General features: G+C 38.1%; 1 protein-coding gene across 12 annotated transcripts in view; it reads right to left on the bottom strand.

Annotated features, from left to right (window-relative positions):
- The window catches only part of ppfia2 (PTPRF interacting protein alpha 2), a 227,859-nt gene that overhangs the window by 47,329 nt on the left and 157,725 nt on the right, over positions 1-22,805 (bottom strand). For all 12 annotated transcript variants that reach the window (XM_049473903.1, XM_049473904.1, XM_049473902.1 and 9 more), the window contains 3 exons: positions 21,360-21,524; positions 18,301-18,375; positions 7,782-7,883 (listed from right to left, as the gene is read on the bottom strand). In XM_049473903.1, the coding sequence (XP_049329860.1) occupies positions 7,782-7,883; positions 18,301-18,375; positions 21,360-21,524 (342 nt within the window). The remainder of the gene's footprint in view (positions 1-7,781; positions 7,884-18,300; positions 18,376-21,359; positions 21,525-22,805) is intronic.

The following is a 22,805-nucleotide window of genomic DNA, read 5'->3' as shown; positions in this document are numbered from 1 at the left end:
TGCTCTCTCTGTCCAATACTATTGGGGTGATGATCATCCAACATCCTTTGATCCTGACCTCACTAACACTTATCACTGAATGCAATCAAATCCTCACAGCAATGCTCCAAAATTTGGTAAAAGTCACACAAAGATGTTTAGTATATTTGAAAACGGAAGTATGTTTACATGGGATGTCCTAAATTTAGTTACCTGACTGTAGCATTTTAAATGTTTGGAGGAGGTGTTCGGTGTGAATTACAGGATTACGCCTTTTAGTCTAGATGGAAACAGGGGTCCACGAGCACATAGTGGATTTTTTTTCGCCACCTGTTTTTTCTTAATCTTTAAAGTGTCTATTTTAAGATTCTGACAGGTAACAGGATGAAATAATGTCCCATGATATTTATTTTTAACCCTTTAATGCATCTATGCTAATTCCGAACCGGAAAAAAAAATATGAAGAAAATGGCATAGCTCCTTGAGTTAACAACCTATACAGACAAATGAGCACACTTTTCCATACAATTCTGGGCCAAGGAATTTAACTGAATGGTTATTTTTAAGTTTTTTACACATTTTGACTTGATTTTGGGACAAAAATATAAAAAAAATAGCAAAAAATGTAAATTTGCCTGTATGTTTTCACATTACACTAAAATCATGTGCATTAAATAAAAACATCTTGGGGGTTTTCTTAAACGTTGAAGTGTCTACTTTAAGATTATGACAAGTAATAGGACAAAAAATGTCCTGTGGGGCTTATTTTTAACCCTTTACTTCACCTATCCCAATTTCGAACCTGAAAAAAATATTTAATTATTTGCCATAGCTCTTTAAGTTAACAGCCTATACAGACAAATGAGCACACTTTTCCATACAATTCTGGACCAAGGAATTTAACGGAATGGTTATTTTTAAGTTTTTTACACATTTTGACTTAATTCTGGGACAAAAATATCAAAAATTAGCAGAAAATGTTAATTTGCCTGTATGTTTTCACATTATACTAAATTCCTGCGCACTAAATAAAAACATCCTGAGATTTTTCTTAATCCTTGAAGTGTCTACTTTAAGATTCTGACAGGTAACAGGACAAAAAATGTCCTGTGGGGCTTATTTTTAACCCTTTACTACACCTATCCCAAATCCGAACCTAAAAAAAAAAGTAGAAATTGGCATAGCTCCTTCAGTTAAAAACCTATACAGTCAAATGAGCACACTTTTCCATACAATTCTGGGCCAATGAATTCCATAGAATGGTTATTTTGAAGTTTTTGACACACTTTGACTCAATTTTGGGACAAAAAGATAAAAAAATTGCAGAAAATGTTATGGTCGCTTGTATGTTTTTTACATTATACATTATATTCACATTATGAAAAGTCTACTTTTAGATCCTGACAGGTACTAGGATGAAAAATGTAATAAGCTGCAGAACTAATTGATGATAAAAATCCAACAATGTACTAAAATAAAGTTTTAGTATAGTGTGGTACTAATAATTTTAATCCTCATTATCACCATTGAAGAGATCATCAAAGTCTATCTTTTAAATCTCTGTCCCTTCCTCCTGATCATCTGTCCCCTCTCCAATCAATCCTGTCTCTTCTGCTCTTGCAAAAATGTCAAGAGAAAGAGGGAAGATGGGGCAAACTGACCAGACCGGCTCCAACACCCCCTCCTCCATTGTCTTCTCCCTACCTATACCCTGATCGTAAGGGTTTGGCCTTTCAGATTTTGGCTGATCTGTCCTTTTTTAGCAGGAAACCCTGTAGTTTACTCTGTCTACTTTAAAACTTGCATCCAGGGCTCTGTTAACACCCACCATCTTTTGCAGCATCTTGGTTCTCACAGCATCAATGAAGGTCAGTTGGCCAATGGACATACATAACATCATCTCCTGTTGGAGCTCATTGCTGTCCTGCCACAATGTACCAAGCTGCAGCTTCTTCAAGGGAGCTACTTCGCCTTTGCTCTTAAAAGAACACTGGTGCAGCGTAGTATCCCAGAAGCGTGCTCCAGTGTTTAGATCCCAGAGATTCAGCTAGCTCAGACACATTAACTAGCTTACTATGCAAGCCAGTTCCGTGGTCAAGAAACATGGTTGGCACTGCTGACATGGTAAAGGAGGTTCAGTAATATGTTGATGTTCGGGGTCCTCATCACACTGGACTTGTACCACCACTTTACAGCTTGGTGGAGGTACAGGACAACACAGTTGTCTGTCTCCTCCTGGTTTGACTGCAGGGCGTGGATCTCTGAACCCTTAACAAAATGTACAATTTTTAACACATACCTGTATATTAAAGACTCTACAATTCTAGCATTCCATTCAAATGTTTTTATAGCATTGGATATGTGATGAAAGCTAATGTTAAGCACCGATAACTATGGTCTGAGCCTTTTTCAACTTACTTGGACATTTGTTGAAGTTAGGCAATTGGATCTCATATACCCATACCACTGCCCTCACTTCTCTAGCCCAGATGCTGCCTTAATGGTGGCCTTGATTGCTTAGTGCCAGAAGACTTCACAAACTTCATGAAAGTTTCCAGCATCAAAGGAGGTCAGTTGACCATGGACATAAATAATATTATCTCCTGTTGGAGCTCATTGCTGACCTGCCACTATGTAAAGCTGGCTTAAAGCCATATCCATACAGATGGTTTGCGGCATTTCTTGCCAACATTGACCTCTCCCACCTACATCAAGCTAGGGGCTATCTTTAATTCCAGGGGCTCCAGGGGCTCTCTCAGTACTGGACAAGATCATGGAGGAAACTTTCATGAAGTTTTCTGAAGTATTTTGGCACTAATGTGTGCGCACAAAGCAATCAAGGCCACTGTCTCCTTCAAGATAGAGATGAGGAGGTCACCTACCCTAAGGATTACTTACTCTTCATACTAGATGTCAATGTTCTTTTACATATGATGACTAACCTTCAACCAACCTGTGGAGAGATTTGTATGGAGCTCTTAAACCATTTGATTCTCAAGCAGGACTTAATCTCCACGGATTGCTACCAGCCAGACTCTGTTAAAGCCCAGGAGAGGGTCAGATGAGGCGCCACTGAGAAAGTCATAATTGGTGGCCCATACACCCACACATCTTGTGACTTTAAATGCTTTCTTAATAATGAGGTAAATAAGAAGCAGCTATGTGATCTGCTTCTCAAGGTCTGGGGGGAGCAATGAGGCAGCATCTGGGCTAGAGAAGTGAGGGCAGTGGTATGGGTATATGAGATCCAATTGCCTAACTTTAACAAATGTCCAAGTAAGTTGACTATATTTATCTGTGCTTAACATTAGTCATCACATATCCAATGCTATAAAAACATTTGAATGGAGCGCTAGAATTGTAGAGTCTTTAATATACAGGTATGTGTTAAAAATTGTACATTTTGTTAAGGGTTCAGGGTTCAGAGATCCACGCCCTGCAGTCAAACCAGGAGGAGACAGACACCCGTGTTGTCCTGTACCTCCACCAAGCTCGTGGTACAAGGGGTACAAGTCCAGTGTGATGAGGACCCCGAACATCAACATATTACTGAACCTCCTTTACCATGTCAGCAGTGTCAACCTTACCATGTTTCTTGACCACGGAACTGGCTTGCATAGTAAGCTAGTGAATGTGTCTGAGCTAGCTGGAGCTCCGGGATCTAAACACTGGAGCACGCTTCTGGGATACTATGCTGCACCAGTGTTCTTTTAAGAGCAAAGTAGCTCCCTTGAAGAAGCTGCAGCTTGGTACATTGTGGCAGGACAGCAATGAGCTCCAACAGGAGATGATGTTATGTATGTCCATTGGCCAACTGACCTCCATTGATGCTGTGAGAACCAAGATGCTGCAAAAGATGGTGGGTGTTAACAGAGTCCTGGATGCAAGTTTTAAAGTAGACAGAGTAAACTACAGGGTTTCCTGCTAAAAAAGGACAGATCAGCCAAAATCTGAAAGGCCAAACCCTTACGATCAGGGTATAGGTTGGGAGAAGACAATGGAGGAGGGGGTGTTGGAGCCGGTCTGGTCAGTTTGCCCCATCTTCCCTCTTTCTCTTGACATTTTTGCAAGAGCAGAAGAGACAGGATTGATTGGAGAGGGGACAGATGATCAGGAGGAAGGGACAGAGATTTAAAAGATAGACTTTGATGATCTCTTCAATGGTGATAATGAGGATTAAAATTATTAGTACCACACTATACTAAAACTTTATTTTAGTACATTGTTGGATTTTTATCATCAATTAGTTCTGCAGCTTATTACATTTTTCATCCTAGTACCTGTCAGGATCTAAAAGTAGACTTTTCATAATGTGAATATAATGTATAATGTAAAAAACATACAAGCGACCATAACATTTTCTGCTATTTTTTTTATCTTTTTGTCCCAGAATTGAGTCAAAGTGTGTCAAAAACTTCAAAATAACCATTCTATGGAATTCATTGTATTGTATGGAAAAGTGTGCTCATTTGTCTTTATAGGTTTTAACTGAAGGATCTATGCCAATTTCTACATATTTTTTTAGGTTCGGATTTGGGATAGGTGTAGTAAAGGGTTACAAATAAGCCCCACAGGACATTTTTTGTCCTGTTACCTGTCAGAATCTTAAAGTAGACACTTCAAGGATTAAGAAAAATCTCAAGATGTTTTTATCCAGTGCACAGAATTTTAGTATAATGTGAAAACATACAGGCGACCTTAACATTTTCTGCTATTTTTTAAAATCTCTTTGTCCATGAATTATGTCAAAATGTGTCAAAAACTTAAAAAATAACCATTTTATTGAATTCCTTGGCCCAGAATTGTATGGAAAAGTGTGCTCATTTATCTGTATAGGTTTTTAACTGAAGGAGCTATGCCAATTTCTTGATTATTTTTCAGGTTCGGCATTGGGATAGATGTAGTAAAAAGTTAAAAATAAGCCCCACAGGACATTTTTTTTGTCCTGTTACCTGTCCGAATCTTAAAGAAGACACTTTAAGGATTAAGAAAAATCTTTAGTGTGCAGGAATTTAGTATAATGTGAAAACATACAGGCAAATTAACATTTTCTGCTAATTTTTGATATTTTTGTCCCAGAATTAAGTCAAAATGTGTAAAAAAATTAAAAATAACCATTCCGTTAAATTCCTTGGTCCAGAATTGTATGGAAAAGTGTGCTCATTTGTCTGTATAGGTTGTTAACTTAAAGAGCTATGGCAAATAATAAATTTTTTTTTCAGGTTCGAAATTGGGATAGGTGAAGTAAAGGGTTAAAAATAAGCCTCACAGGACATTTTTTGTCCTATTACTTGTCATAATCTTAAAGTAGACACTTCAACGTTTAAGAAAACCCCCAAGATGTTTTTATTTAATGCACATGATTTTAGTGTAATGTGAAAACATACAGGCAAATTTACATTTTTTGCTATTTTTTTATATTTTTGTCCCAAAATCAAGTCAAAATGTGTAAAAAACTTAAAAATAACCATTCAGTTAAATTCCTTGGCCCAGAATTGTATGGAAAAGTGTGCTCATTTGTCTGTATAGGCTGTTAACTTAAAGAGCTATGGCAAATAATTAAATATTTTTTTCAGGTTCGAAATTGGGATAGGTGAAGTAAAGGGTTAAAAATAAGCCCCACAGGACATTTTTTGTCCTATTACTTGTCATAATCTTAAAGTAGACACTTCAACGTTTAAGAAAACCCCCAAGATGTTTTTATTTAATGCACATGATTTTAGTGTAATGTGAAAACATACAGGCAAATTTACATTTTTTGCTATTTTTTTTATATTTTTGTCCCAAAATCAAGTCAAAATGTGTAAAAAACTTAAAAATAACCATTCAGTTAAATTCCTTGGCCCAGAATTGTATGGAAAAGTGTGCTCATTTGTCTGTATAGGTTGTTAACTCAAGGAGCTATGCCATTTTCTTCATATTTTTTTTTCCGGTTCGGAATTAGCATAGATGCATTAAAGGGTTAAAAATAAATATCATGGGACATTATTTCATCCTGTTACCTGTCAGAATCTTAAAATAGACACTTTAAAGATTAAGAAAAAACAGGTGGCGAAAAAAAATCCACTATGTGCTCGTGGACCCCTGTTTCCATCTAGACTATTTATCTTCAGATAAGACACACCCACACCATTCCCAACACCACCGTCACCATGCCAACAGAGCCTCAGTGCACTGAGCTCTGTGTGTGTGTGTGAATAGTTTAATGTACCCACAGTAGCAGTAAAATGGAAACTCTGGTTTTGCAGCTATGTATTATGAGGGTAAAGCAGTATTTATCTGCAATCTGCAGTAAAAGCAACAGCAGCATTTATACACTGTGTGTGTAAGAATGTGGTAAATAGGTCACACATATATACAAAAATACATGTGATGCTAAATGCTAAGTCACCCAAAAGTTCAGCAAACTACAGTAAATGTTTATTTTTCACTGTATCATTACTATTATTTAACACTACTGTGAACACATATGCTTACTAAAGTTAGGTTAGCACACAGCGTAATTTTAAAACTAACTTAACTTTAAATGTATATGTCAGTGTGTGTGTGATAACAGACCTTTTCCACAATTCATTCTTCAATACACACTAGCCTTTAATCTGTGCTAGAGGAACGTACAAACATGTTAGCTGTGCTGCTGTTAGCTGTGCTGAAGCTCAGTAAGGATGATTGATGGAATGTGAAAACCAGCAAGCGCTCTGCTAGTCAGAAGTGGACGTGACGACACAGCCACTGTGAAAAAGGCTAAACCAGTAAAGTGGATATTATGGTTTTGCAGCTATGTAGTAACATGTGAGTGAAGCAATTTAACTGCTAAAGCAATATTTACAGCCTATGCAAATAGTTTGTATACATATGTATATTTATATGTATATATACAATACCAGTCAAAAGGTTAAACACACCTCTTCAGATTTTAAACATTGTAAATGTAATACTGCAAAGTTCACCTAAATTGTGGTGACCCCTCACATGTGGGTGACATCTACTGACTAAACACTGAAACAGCATATCTCTACATTCAGCAGAAAGGGTGGTCCTAACATGTTTGGCTCAGTTTCCAGGTCTTCACTTCGGGGCCAACTCAAGAATATGTGAGAATACAGTTATTATATTACTGAGAGGACTGTTGGGGGTCTCTGGATATAGAAGTGTGAGAAGGGTTATAATTAGAGCTGTGAGAGTGTGCTAATTAAGCCTGTTTAATCACAGAGCTGGACACGATAATTAATAATAGTATTTAATGCACTTGTCTAGCACTTACACTCTAACACTTTTGATTGGCTGTTTTTATTGGATCCCTTTTGTAAGTTGTGTGTTGGTATTTGATGGAGAATAAGGATCATTTTGGTGTTGAGTGTATTTAATGGAAAATAATGACCATTCTGTTGTTGAGTGATGGTGTTTGATAGAGAATAATGATCATTTTGGTGTTGAGTGATGGTATTTGAGGGAGAATAATTATCATTCTGGTGTTGAATGATAGTGTATAATGAAGAATAATTATCATTTTGGTGGAGAATGATGGTATTTGATTGAGAATAATGATCATTCTGGTGTCGAATGACAGTGTTTAATGAATAATAATGATAATTTTGGTGTTGAATGATGGTATTTGAGGGAGAATAATGATCATTCTCGTGTTGAATGTATTTTATGGAGAATAATAATGATTATTGTGGTGGAGAAAGATGGTATTTGATAGGTAATAATGTTCATTTTGGTGTTGAGTGATAGTGTTGAATGAAGAATAATGATAATTTTGGTGCTGAATGATGGTGTTCAGTGATGTAGTAGACTACCTTGCCATGGACTTTCTGATCAGCAGTCTCCAGAAGGTCCTCTCCCTCTCCTGATGCCACCTTCCTCTGAATGTGGGCATTCTGTTCCCGTAAGGCAACAATCTGTACAAAGGGAAATAAAAGGACATGAATTATTCTTATAGTTATTTGACAGATTTTTGGTACTTTCATTTATAATTAAGCACATGGACATATAAAAAATGATGGACATGTGCTGCTCCAGTATTTCCTTTGAAATGAAGGCTATATCTTCTGAAAACGTTTTACAGTAGATGTTAGAACTACATCTTACAAAAATAACAACAACCAGTTCTAGATTCCATATTGTAATACTAGTGTTCCTGAAATTAAAATAGTAGAATTTAAAGAATTTCAAGAACAGAAATCTTACTGCAGTTTTATGTGTATTGCTATGATTGCAGAATTCTCACAATTTTTTTTCTGGCTATTACTGTTCTATAATCTTAACTTTAGTTCTAGATCTCCTCTCATTACATTTCCTGTGGCTCTGAAATACAGACTGTACTAGAATAAAGAAAAATAATCCTGTATTAGCACTGTGGTTCTAAAATGTGTATTGTAGTACCATAATTTCTTATGCAGTTCTTTGTGCCTTGCTGTAGTTACAGAACAGAAAGGACAAGTGAGTGTGAATTATTGTAGCTCTTTCACAGATGTACAGTCAAAACTGTCAAAAATGTGGACACACCTCTTCTCACTAAAAGTGTTTTTTACTTGTAGATTTAATATTGAAGACTATATTAAAGCTATACAGGAACATATGTTTTTTTTTTTTTTTGTAAACAACAAGAGAGAACCAGAATATATTTTATACTTTGGATTATTTTAAGTACCACATTTAGCTTTGAGGACAGATCTGCACAGGCTTGTGTTTTTATCTCATTGTCTTCATGAGGTAGAGTCACCTGACATAGTTTTCTCAGCATCTTCACTTTAATATTTATATACAATGTAATAAATAAATTAAATAAAAAATAAGACAAACATTGCATGGGTGAAGAGGTGTCCAAATGTTTGACTGGTACTATATATATATTTTTTTACTGCTGTTTTTAGTGCTAGTTCTCCACTCCTCATACCCTCCATCCACTACTTTCTAAGACTCCACTGGACTGCAGAGGTTGGAACATAGCTGTAAGGACGGTTTAATAGAAAAAACAAAAACAGCTCTAGAGTGGGAATTGGACCAACTGCCACTTTCACTTATAATAACAACAAACTATTCCCCCTCCCCTACAATCCTGCTGGAGTGTTGGGGTTTCCCCTCCTCAGAAGCGAGTATGCTGCATGTCAGACACATTGCTGCTGCTGTTGTTGTTGATTGAACGCGTGCCGGCGTTTGAGTGATTTCAGTAATTACACAGTTTAGTGAAGGCCCTATCACCTGCAGCTCGGCGGTACCGGCGCCGTGGCCACGGGCTACACACTGACTGTAATTAGAGTGTGAAGACGACAGCGACGCGCTATTATCCTTTTCATCCACAGACCAAAAAAGCAGCCCATTGCTATAATCACAGCAGAGGAAGCCCGGACTTCCCCGCTTCCTGCCGAGTGGGTGGGTTCTGTTACTGCGTGCTGCTGCTGCTGTTTTCCTTGAAGGCCCGTCGGTTCTGAGTGCTGTTGGCTCTGCGATCGGCGCGGGATCGTTACGCTGTAAATGAGTTTCTCCAGAGTTTACACTCAGCACTGATTGCGTTTTCCCTCCGAGTCTCGCATTAAACCCGCCGGCAGAGACTGTAGAGACTGAGCGGCACCACAGTAATAATTCAGCAGGTTCTTCAGAAAAAAAACGACGGGGTGGAAAAACCAGCAACTCCATAAATCAACATCAGAGAGAGAGAATTAGAGGAACACAAACACTGCATTAGCAGCTTAGCGCAATTTACTGCACACTTTCCAACTAAAAAATGCTCAGAGATAACTCAGAGAACAAAAAAGATGATGAATATTTGTGTTCAGATTGGAAAATGAGTTTCTTCCCTGCACTGAGACTTCTCTACTACAATAAACTACAGTAGCCAAAAAAATACAAATAAACAAACATAAAACTAGGAAAGAAGCAAACAAGCAAACAAAAGCCACGGTGAAACCTTTAAATGCACATACAGTCCAGCATTGTAGCACTGCTCTCAGATATAAATGATCAATTTGTCATTCTTCAACTTTTATTATGGTTATGGAATCCTTTTTAGACTTCTGAATAAATAAATAAAAAAATAAAATGTTTACTGTAAAGAATACATTCCGAGACTGTTGTTCAAATATCATGCATAAAAGGGTCCAGAAAAAATACGAGTACGAGTACCAGTACCAGTACGAGAACAACAGATACTGGTGCTTCCTGTATTTACTGTAACTGTAGACCCTTTAACTGTAGAAACTTTAACCCTTATTTATACACAGAAATAAAAAGAATCTGTTAAGCTGCAGGATGCACCAGCACTTGAAAGGAGGAAAAATTCACCACAAAACCTGGAAAAGGCAACTTTCCAAGTTCCACAAAAAAGTGATTGTACAATACTGAATACTGAAGTCTTATAATTTTTTTTTAGAATTCTTGAAAAAGGTCCACAAGTCTTATTATAGTTCTAGAATTTGTGAAGTAGTTCTAGAATTCTGGAAGAGTTGTGGAAGTACTAGTTCTAGAATGTTGAAAATAATTCTAGAAGTATTTAGTTCTGGTCATTCGGTTCTAGAATTTGTGAAATGGCTCTAAAAGTCTTACAAAGTGCTTACATTCTTTGAATGATTGGAATGGATCAATTAGCCTTATTATAGTTGTAGAAGTCTGAGAAGTTGTATTCTAATTGTAAAATCTTGTCAATAGTTAGAGAAGTTTTAAGTAGTTCTGGAATTCTAGAAATGGAACTGGAATTCTAATTCTAGAAATCTGGAAATAGTTCTAGACATCTTCCAGAAATCTTGGTAGTAATCTTACGGTCCCACAATTCTGAAAAATCCTAGCAGTCTTATTCTAGTTCTAGAATTCTTGAAATGGCACTAGTTCTAGTTATGGGCGACCCAAGACTTATTGATGCTTGTGGAAGCTCTGCTGACCTCCCAATTTACAGGACTGTAATGTTAGTCTTGGTACAGAAACCACGGAGTCTCAATGTGTGGTGGCTGTTCTGGTGTCATGACTGGGATGTCCACAGTATTAGGCAGGTGGTTTTAATGTTAAGGCTGAGTACTGTAGTGTACTGAAGCTCACAGTGGCAGGTCTGTTCTCTTATTGGAGACTTTACTTGTTTCTAAAAATACTACCCATGACTTCTGACCAGTAAAGCCGTGCTAAATACAGCCCAGTCTGAGACAGCACAGATGGACAGCAGTGGACTGGAACACAAACACACACACACACACACACACACACTAGAAGACACTTACACACAGTGCTGAGAATGCCAGTGCGAGTGTTATAAGTGGGCTCAAGACTGGCAGGACTGGCATTCAGCAGGGGGTGGGATATGGTGATGTAATCAGGCAGTGGTGTGGGGCATTAAAGTGCCCAGTGTGTGTTTCTGCATGAATCCCCCCACGATTCCAGACGACACACCGCCTCATCATCCGTCTGCAGATACTGACTGATCCACCCTCCCAGACTAACAGGTAGGAATCTGTGAGTCATGCTTCCTGCCAGGCCGGAGGAGGAACTGAGCTGTGGCTATTTAGGGAAAAGTATGTTTTATAATCTCAGATTAAACTGGCTGTTAAATATTACAATTAACTGCATTTTAAAATAGAGAAAGGAAAAAAAATCCTCCCACAAATGGAGCTTATAGACACTGACAACCTTCAATGCATGGCCAAGGATTATTTTTTTACAAATGCTGTCTGGCCGAAGATACAGGAACTTCAAGGCCAATATTGACAAATTCTGCAATACCCCGCACAAGCAGTTGTGTTGTGATGTGTTGCACAATGTTGCACCATGATGCTGGAGAAACATCATTAATCATTGTTACACCTATAAAGTAACAATTTCTATGAATGTCACATCCATAGGGTTCTATGAACACATTCATAAAATGTTATAATGCATTCATAACACATTATAAACAACCATATCGTCCCTGTCCACTTTTTACAATGTCTTCCATTGAAAGTTAGGACGTTTTTTCTTTCTCCTGTAAAGTTGCTGTATTGAAGATACTTGTTTTTTTTATTGGACAGCAACAATATTTATTATTTATTAAAAAGAAAAACACATTACAGCCATGTTCACTATGCATTTTGAATGTTGATCATACTGCATCATAAGCTGTGTTTATAACATGAAATCTATGATTAAGAAGACATTCTCATAAAGAAAGTCTGTCATTTTACAAAGACGTAGAGCTAAACGACTATAAGCTATTATAATTTCCAGGATAAGTATAATTCATGTGTGGTTAAAAGTAATTATAGTATTGCTCAGTGTGTGTTCATAAGCTGGCAACTGTGTATTGACAAACAGTTCTGGAAAAAAATAAGAGACCACTTACAATGATGATTCTTTAATTTTACCAAATGTAAAACCTCTGGAATATAATCAAGAGGAAGATGGATGATCACAAGCCATCAAACCAAACTGAACTGCTTGCATTTTTGCACCAGTAGTGGCAGAAAGTTATCCAAAAGCAGTGTGTAAGACTGGTGGAGGAGAACATGCCAAGATGCATAAAAACTGTGGTTTTAAAAACCAGGGCTATTCCACCAAATATTGATATCTGAACTCTTAAAACTTTATGAATATGAACTTGTTTTCCTTGCATTATTTGAGCTCTCCATCTTTTTTGATATTTCAACTGTTTCTGACTTTCTGCAAATAAATGCTCTAAAAGACAATATTTTTATTTGGAATCTGGGAGAAATGTTGTTTGTTGTTCTGTAGTTTATAGAATAAAAGAACAATGCCTATTTTAGTCAAACATATACCTATAAATAGCTAAATCAGAAGCTATTTTAGAACTTAATTTTTTTCAGAACTGTATATCGAATTATAAGCCCAGCTAATGATGCATTATTACAACAATCAACAATGCTTAATAAATGAGAGTTTGATGTGTATAATGTACCTCCTTATGAATATTTATTGCCATATTTATAATACCTTATGACTGCATTATAGTGTGTTACAAATGTGTTCATAAATTCTGGCATTTAAAGTGTTCACATACATAACTTTTATTAGCTTCACTGATCCTACAGGACAATGTGTAGTTGTATAATTACAGACTGTAGTTCTGTATCTGTTTTTTTTACATACTTTATTATTATCCTCCTTATTTCACTCTGTTCTTTAATACTCAGGACCCCACAGGATAGAAAACCACCACAGAGTAGCTAATATTATTTGGGTGGGTGATTATTCTCAGCACTGCAGTGACAGTGATTATCATGGTGGTGGTGTATGAGGTGTTAGCAGTTACAGCAGTGCTGCTAAAGTTTTTAAACACTGTTCACTCTGTTGGACACTCATTTCTAAAAAGAGAACCTTGTAAAATAAAGATGAGAAAACTATGACATTGCAGTCAATTCCAGTTCATAAGACTGAATTTTTTTCAAATAATTCTAGCATGCAGGACACACACACACAGACACACTGCATCCTCTCTCCAGGCTAAAGGGCAGGGAGGGATTATTCTGATGCCATGTTGAGTCTCACTGTCCAACGAGCTCAGGTACAACATCAGATAGAGGACAGAGAGGAGAATGAGAAGCAAAAAATGCGGGAGAGGGATGGTGACATCTCTTCAATTTGGCCACACGATTAATAAGGGGGCAAGAATAAATATTGTCAGACTGTTATATCCCATGGAAGAGAGACATTTGTTTACTTTGTGTTGGAATGTAAAAGTAAAGTGCATTTGAGTATATTTCTAAAAAGTATACTTAACATGGAACCTTTTAAAATTAAAATATGTACATAAATACATACTAAATGTACTATTTTGGAACAACTTATGGTAACTTATGTATATTTCAATTGTAAATAAGCTATATTTAAACACAATATCAAAGCATTTAATTGTGCTTTTGAGTGTTTTTTTGGTACAACTTCCGCAAACTTGAGTAGATTTAAGTATGTGCTTTAAAACACCTTTTTTAATATACATGAAGTAAATTGTCAATATCTTACTTTGCATATTGATGCACATATTGTGTACATCTTAATGCTATTGGAAATAAAAAAAAAAACTCTTTTAGCAGTTTTAATGCCACTATATATAATTTTTTCTCTCAACATGCAATGTATTATGTAAAGCATACTGCTTAAAAATACATTTTATGGAAATACAGAATAAGTATATTTAATGTGTATTTTCATAAAATATATAACATTGAAAATGCAATTTTAGTATACTTTACCTAATCTGAACATACTTTTAATGCCCTTAAGTATACTTCCTTTTCACAAGGGACAGGTCACACCAACAGTGACAATAAACATACAGAGTGAGTAGTAAAAGATACTCATTGCTATCTTACACCCAGCAAACAGTCTATTGTCAAGTCTTTCACCTGCACCTTCTACCTGAATATATCTACGCTGATGGGCATGGCAATCTGGAATTGGGTGTGCTCAGCTAAATTTTCGTCAAAAAAAAGTACATGTGGGTCTTAAAGGGAATGGTAAGTGACATGCTGACTGATTTATTGCACATTACGCCCAAAACACACCCATGATTAATAAAACAAAATGAGTACATGGATTTTGCATGTTTTGAGTCAAGCAAGGTGTACTTTTCTCACTCTATATCAAGCTACAGTCCTATTCTATTGTAAGTATTTCTTTTTTACCGGGACTAGATATGCACATCTAGCGCATGAGATTCAATGGATACAATTTACAGTAGCTGAATTCAATGCATTCATTAGAAGGGGTGTTCACAAACTTTTGGACATATATTGATTGTATTTCTGTGCTTTATCTCAATGCATTCCTTTAATGAGGCTGCAATTAAGCTGCTTTCCGTTTCTGAAAGCAGGGAAAGAGGATTGTGGGTGATATTTTCTGGATCAGAGATCAAACAACGCCTGCACACCTCCTGACTCCACAAAGAGCCGGGATGCCCCGCCCACTCTCAAATCAGGAGCTTCTAGCAGCCCAAATGAAGGTAAAGCGTGTCTCCCTTTGATGTTGTTCACTTTGCCTCATCAAAGTGGAGCTGAGAGCTGGAGTGTGTGTGTGTGTGTGTGCGCATGCTGCTCTTAATGGAAAGTGCCTGGCTATGAGAATGAATAAACTTATTTATTTCACTAAGAATGAAGAGGATGCTTACACACTCATATACTATATGTCCATATATTTATGCACACCCCTTTAATTACATTACATTTAGCTACTTTAAGTTGCACCCATTGCTGACACAGATGCAGTGAAAAAGCACACAGAGCTTGTCTACTCCCTGCAGAAGTAGAAGTACTGCCAATAGAATCGGACTCATTGTATCAGTTGAATAAAAATAAACCTACTGACACCATGTCTAATGCCTTGCGGCTGGATGCAATCAAATCCTCATAGTGATTCCTCAAAATATGGACAGTAGAGACAACAAGAGTGCCTCATACATCATCATAATTTATTCAGCCGCCAATTTGTGGACCAATTAAGGGACTGGTTAGCTAGCTAGTTAACACTATCACAACCTGTGCACAGTTCTGAAAGGAAAGCTTGGCTTAGAATCCCTCCTTAACAATTAGCTTGAGGTAGCTAAGCTACCCATCCTACACATTAGTGCCAGTTCCACCAGGAAAAAACTATATAGAAAAGAATAGAATACTATATAGAATATACTGATTAGTAGATTAGTAAATATGATGCTTTATGACTATTCATCTATCTACTAGGGGTGTGACAAGATCTCGTGGCACGAGATCTCGCAATATTAATACGTGATTTCTCGTCAAGCTTTAACCTGTCTCACGGGAAAAAAAATAGTTTAGTGTGGACTTTTTAAAGCTCACCTTCCGTCGTTTTTTCTTTCATTTTAAAATGTCTAGTTGTGGTCTCTAGTATGAATGAATGACATGTGAGCCGTTTTTGTAAAAAAAAGTGCTCAGGTGTCTCTGTATAGCTCTTTTTTAATGGACTGTTTTAGGGGTGTGTCCAAAATGACCGGATTCCAGCTTTGCTCATGAATATTCATACATGCAAACAGCATGCAAATATCTCTCCTCTGATTGGCTAGGAGCACTGCGACGCCCCTCCACCGCTCTGCCGCTCACTGCCTCCCACCTCCTAACTGATGAGCGGTGATGTTGCGTCGCTTCAGCTCCGCCTCTGGGAGTTTCTCGAGCCAAGGTGGGCTGGTCTGTGAGTTTCTGCCTACGTAGGCAGAAAGATAATTCAAAATTCACCCGTTTTTCGGAGGGGGGGAGGGGGGATTTCTTTGCTTAGCTCCTGCAGACAATGGGGGCTGCAAAACAGTTTAATGTGCAGGTGTACACATTCAACTCGGAGAGACCTACTGTATTCCACAAAAAACAAGAAAAATCGGATTTTCGCGGAAGGTGAGCTTTAAGCGGGATCTGGCAACACAGCAGGAGTGCAACTAGTATTAGCGCCCCCGTGGGGGAGGGGGTGGAGGAGATCCACCGCGCTAGTAATGACAGAACCAGCAAGCTGATTGGCTGTTTCTCCTGCGAGAAAATTTATTTATGGCTTTCATTTGGCGCCCCCTTTAGTGCAGCGCCCCTATGCATTGTAGGCAGTTGTACTAATCCCTTAGCTCTGTACTGTTTTTAAAAAAAAAAAAAGTTCTGTCACTTTTTGCACTTCAAGCATAGTCTTAATATGACTGGTTATGGTTACGCATAGTTAAATTAAGTTAAATAGTTAAAGAGATTTAGGAGAAAAAAACACAAACCATAGGCTTAATATGACTGGTTATATATATATATATATATATATATATATATATATATATATATATATATATATATATATATATATATATATATATATATCTTTTTCTTATTTCTATTTCTTATAGAATCAATGTGTGAGAGAAAGCAGACTGTTAAGTTTGCGTTATATGATTGTCAAATAAAAGCCATTTTTCATTTTTGACATTTTCTTTACATTTTTTTTTAAATATCGGCTCGTCTCGTTATCGTGAACCCAGTATCGTGTCTTGTCTCGTGATATTAGTGTCTCGTCACACCCCTACTATCTACCAACACAAGATATCCACACACACTTATTTATGGACTTTCTCCAGGTACTGGAGTTTTTCTTCTAAAGATAAATGGACAATTTTAGTCATCTTTCACCACTCACCACTTGCAAAGCCAGAAATTAGGCCCCAAAAATAGGCGGACACAACAAAACGCATGATGTGACTGAAACCTTAAAATAGTGTAACTGCACTCATGCACTGCAGAACCTTTTTAATACAAACAGCAGCTTTATCTGCTTCTCCAGCGAGACTGCAGAGCACAAGACTGCCCTGAAGGAGGCTGGTACACACACACACACACACACACACGCTACAAAACCAAATATCCTGCAGCTGAATCATCCTTCCTCACTAGAGAGAATCAAAACACACACTAACACATGCTTCCATCTGCATTCCAAGTGTGTGTGTTTGTACAAGCTGTCCTATACTGCCCTGGGGTTGTCTGGAGTTCAGCAGGCTGTGATTGACACCTCAGTGGGCTGCAGTGTTTAACACACCATCACACCCAGCACACTGCACACCAGTGACAGAGAGTGTGACCTTGACTGAGATTTTCTCTCTCTTAGTCTGTCTGTCTCTCTCTCCCTCTATGTCTCTCTCTCTCTCTTCCGTGTTTAGTATTTCTGAGCAGTTCTAATAGGTCCTGAAAGATCTAGTACCATGTTGGAGGTACCTAGTCTGGATACAAGATGAGATACAGCTGAACATAGGTAAGTATGCAGGTTCTGTATGGAACCCTGCAGCACATTTACCCACAGATATTGCAGCTGTACCTGTAGATCCTGCTCTACACTCCTCTTCACGGCTGCTGAAGCTACAGCCCCAGCTGCTCCTATAAATGCTGGACTGGTGATAAATCTGAAGACCGGACAGGACAAGAATGTCTTACCATATCTGGCGGACATATTCTTACACAGCCCTTGCTGTGTGTGGGTGAGCATGAAAGCTGGAAGTCTTTCCATAAGAGGCAGCAACACATGTGTCTTAGCTGAGCTGTTAGCTGTTACCACTACTAGAGGTAACCGACTCGCACGTGATGATCCCTAGGTCATCAAAAACACCATTAGTTGGGACAGTGTGTCGCTCCACAGCAAAGACAGGATTGAAGAACTCACCTTAAGACCTCTATACTCAAACCTCACTGTCACCAGATCCAAAACAAAACCTGAATTGTGAGTGCAAAGTTTATATCAGTCAGCAATCTCTCAACAAGAGGTACCCCCATTCTTATAGTTAATGTGAATGTTAGCGGACGATGCTGATCCATATATGTATGATTTTTTGCATTGCACTGCTGTCATATATTTGGCTTAATAGATAGCGTTATTTACCTCCTGATTGGCAGCAGTCAGCTCCTCCTCCAAGGCGGATACTCTTTCTAGTGAAACACGCAGTCTCTCCCTCACCTGTAAAAAGCAGATGAACCTTATTACCTAAAATACAACAATAATGAACTCTTATAGAGTTGCATTTAACAGTGACCCACTCACTACAGTGTCAAAAAATATATTTTAGAATTAATTTAAAACTGTTTGGAAAATTATTAAATAAAATAAAAAGGCAGATACAAGAGGCATATGTGAAAAATGTAGAACAGGAGAGACCCAAACAAGCAGTGGTTCTCTAATAAAATGTCAACTCTCTGATGGAGACCCTTATCCACCCACCAATCCAACACCAGCAGGGTAAATAACATCCTACCTGTTGAATCATCACACTAGATAAAATCCCAGTAATCTAAACACACAGCTAACCCCCACAAACAACAAAAAATGCATGAATAAAGGCGGCCATAGAGAATGTTGGGAGCACAGCAAAATCAGGAGGCGGAGCCTGTGAGAGAGAATACACTGTGTGGAGTTTTAATGTAACTGAGAAATAGGCCCAACTGTGTGGACTGTTGAGCACTGAATGTAGTTTACACTGTAATTTTAATACTGAGGATTTTACTGTGCACTCCATGTCTGATACTCACCAGTCTCCCTTATTTTATCTTCCTCTCTTTTCTCTCCATCTCTCTTTAGCTCTATCTTTCTTTCTATTGTCGTAACCTCTCTCTCTCTCTCTCTCTCTCTCTCTCACTAACTTTCCTTTTTTTTTACCTCTTTTTTAAGCCTTTTCTGTCATATCTCATCACTCATTCCTTCTCTCGCTCCTTTCTTACTTTTCCCTTCTTGTTCTGTGTTTTGTGACTCATTCTCCCTCGACACTGTTCTCTCACTAATCCTCAACATGTCATTCAGAAGACTGAATATCAATCACACTGTACCTGTTTCTCTCCATCCCTTGCTCACTCTCTTGCCCTATCTGTGTCTGTCTCTCTCTCACCCTTCCTCTCACTCTCTTATTGTATCTTTCTCACTCTGTCTGTCTCACTTTCTCTCTGTCTGTCTCTTTAACTCTCACTGTCTCCCTGTATCTCTCTCTCTCTCTCTCTTTCTCTCTCTCTTTATCTCTCTCTCTAGGTGTGAAGCTGATGGATCCAGAGAATTGAACTCCCTGTCTGTTGGTAATTCGCTGCTGGGTGGCTGATAGCTGAACCCCTGCCGCTATGAATCATGGGGCTTTTATTTGCACCTCCGTTCCCAACACACTCGCCTCATAAACGTCCCTGTCTGCAGATCGCTGCAGAATGGATTACTGCTGGAGTAATGGCCTCCGAGGGACCGCGGCTATCAATCTGCTGGCCAGAGCAAGAACGACAGACTGTGGGACAAAAGACCTCACATAGAGACCTATTAAACACTGACCATCTTAAACACTGACCTGCTTAAACAATAACCAACTTAAACACTGACCGGCTTAAACACTGACCAGATTAAACACTGACCATCTTAAACACTGACCATCTTAAACACTGACCAGATTAAACACTGACCAGCTTAAACAATTACCAGCTTAAACACTGACCATCTTAAACAACAAGGAGACACTTAAACACTGACCATTTTAAACAATGAGAGACTTAAACACTGACCATCTTAAACACTGACCAGCTTAAACACTTATTTTATTTTTAAACACATTATTTTAAACACTTAGTAATTTAAGACACTAAGTAACTTAAAGACTGACCATCTTAAACACTGACCAGCTTACACCATGACAACTTAAACACTGACCAGCTTACACCCTGACAACTTAAACACTGACCAGCTTAAACAATGAGAGACTTACACACTGACCAGCTTAAACAATGAGAGACTTACACACTGACCAGCTTACACCCTGACAACTTAAACACTGACCAGCTTACACCCTGACCATCTTACAACCTGATCAGCTTAAACACTGGCCATCTTAAACAATGAGAGACTTACACACTGACCTGCTTACACATTGACCAGCTTAAACAATGACCACATTACACACTGACCAGCTTAAATACTGACCAGCTTAAACAACGAGAGACCTACACACTGACCACCTTACACACTGACCAGCTTAAACAATGACCACATTACACACTGACCAGCTTAAACACTGACCAGCTTAAACAATGACCACATTACACACTGACCAGCTTAAACACTGACCAGCTTACACCCTGACCAGCTTAAACACTGACCAGTTTACACACTGACCAGCTTACACACTGACCACCTTACACACTGACTAGCTTACACCCTGACCAGTTTACACACTGACCAGCTTACACACTGACCAGCTTAAACACTGACCAGCTTACACACTGACCACCTTACACACTGACCAGCTTAAACACTGACCATCTTAAACACTGACCAGCTTAAACACCAACCAGCTTACACACTGACCAGCTTACACACTGACTGACAAACACCGACCAGCTTACACACTGACCAGCTTACACACTGACTGACAAACACTGACCAACTCAAACACTGACCAACTCAAACACTGACCAACTCAAACACTGACCAACTTAAACACTGACCAGCTTAAACACTGACTGACTTAAACACTGACCAGCTTACAACCTTTCAACTCTCTATTTTTAACTTTTAACTTTTTTTTTTTCAAAGATTTTTTTACACTGTCCATTTAATATTAAAGACATTAAAGATATACAGTAACATATGAAATTTTGCTTTTATGATAGAGTGTCATTATGAGTTAGTGTCATCTGGAATAGTTTTCTCAGAATCTTGAAGGATGTCCTGGAGGTTGTGAACAATAGCTGCTGTTTTTCTTTCATGCTGTGAAGCTCCAGCTCATCTCAAATCACTATCTCTGTTGGGTTTATGCCAGTAATTTCATAATTGTCCTTTAATTGTTTTCATGTCTTTAATATCAATCTACAATATAAAAAATAAAATAAAATAAATAAATAAATAAAAATGCTGTATGAGGCGTGTTTTGACGGGTACTGTATGTGTGCAGCATATTATTTCTGTATCACAGGACTCACCTTCTCGTCCAGGGCCTTGTGGTGCTCGAACAGTGACTTTAAGGCCTTAAGGACCTCCACCTCACTGGACACTCCTGAGGGGGACTGGGCCTGACGTTTCACCACCGTCATACGGAGCGATCGCTCGTGCCTCGACACCAAACACTCCAGATGCTCCAGTAGCAGCTGAGGAACACAGACACAAAACACAGTTAATGCACACTGTATGTCCAAATGTTTGTGGACACCCCTTCTAATAAATGCATTCAGCTATTTAGCTAAATATCCTAAACATATATTCTGTACCTTTAAACACTAAATATATGTTCACACAATATAAAAGGGTGGAAAAGTTTGATCTGAGAAGAAAGTTCTATTAATACTCTCTATAATATAAATATTCCCTAAATGCCGATACTGCTCTAGGTCATTGTGAAACCATCCAGGTTATTAAATTATTAACTGCGGTAATGCATCAGAGTGTCAGCTTCCTCCAGGAATGACATCAGATCAGCTCTGATTAAGGGGAGAGATGAATGAAAATGAAGGAGGTACTTCATACTCATTCTCTTTAGATGTGTCTCATTCTGGGAAAGACGTGTTAAATATAACTACATTAGACTTGAGCAAATCTATTACATAACCATAAACAATACTAGGAACTGGGAACCCATTGAAAGCTGCTGGACAGAGAGAATTTGGGAGATAATGGTAATGTGGTTACTGCTGGGGATGGGTCACAGCATACCAGACCATTTCACCCCAGAGTTTAATGAAAGGAGACAGGAAACTACAGGAACCTCTAGCACAAGGTTCGAAACACAATTCAGAGCAGAAACTATCTGAGAGTGTCTCTGGATTTTTCTTATTATTTCGAAATTGTTTGAATGTAGTCAAACATTAAAAACATTCAAAACAATCTTAGACGACTGGGTCAGAACATCTCTTAACCATTAGTAGAGTATTGTGGGGTGTTCCTGATATGCAGTAGTTAGTACTGACCAAAAGTGTCTAAACAGTGTTGGACAATTTATAATCAATATAATTCTGATATGGATATGAACAGTATAAAGCCACAGCCTGTGGTGTTCATCATCACACACTGACACTGCCACTCTACAGTAGTCTATAGTGTTCTGCCCTTTTGTGCTTAGCACATGCCGGAGATTCTAGGCTACTCAAATAAGTCTTGTGTAAATACACTATTTTGTAACCCTAATAGCTGATATATGTTGCTCTGTATAAATAAAATATATAATATATTTATACCCTGCTCAAAATGCTTAAAAATGAGATGGGAATGTTACCAGATTTTAGATTAATGATGTAGGGTCTGGCTTAAATAATTAAATTCAGCTTGTTCTGTCTCCACATAGAGGGACTCTCCTTTGCTCTTTGCACAAGCTGCAATCTGATTGGCTCTTTGTGAATGGGAAATCCCATTCCTACAGTGGTCAGTGGCCTGTC

This window comes from Astyanax mexicanus, chromosome 2 (assembly GCF_023375975.1).
Source record: "Astyanax mexicanus isolate ESR-SI-001 chromosome 2, AstMex3_surface, whole genome shotgun sequence".
In the NCBI taxonomy this organism is placed as follows: Eukaryota; Metazoa; Chordata; class Actinopteri; order Characiformes; family Acestrorhamphidae; genus Astyanax; species Astyanax mexicanus.
This window is presented reverse-complemented; position numbering and strand designations above follow the sequence as displayed.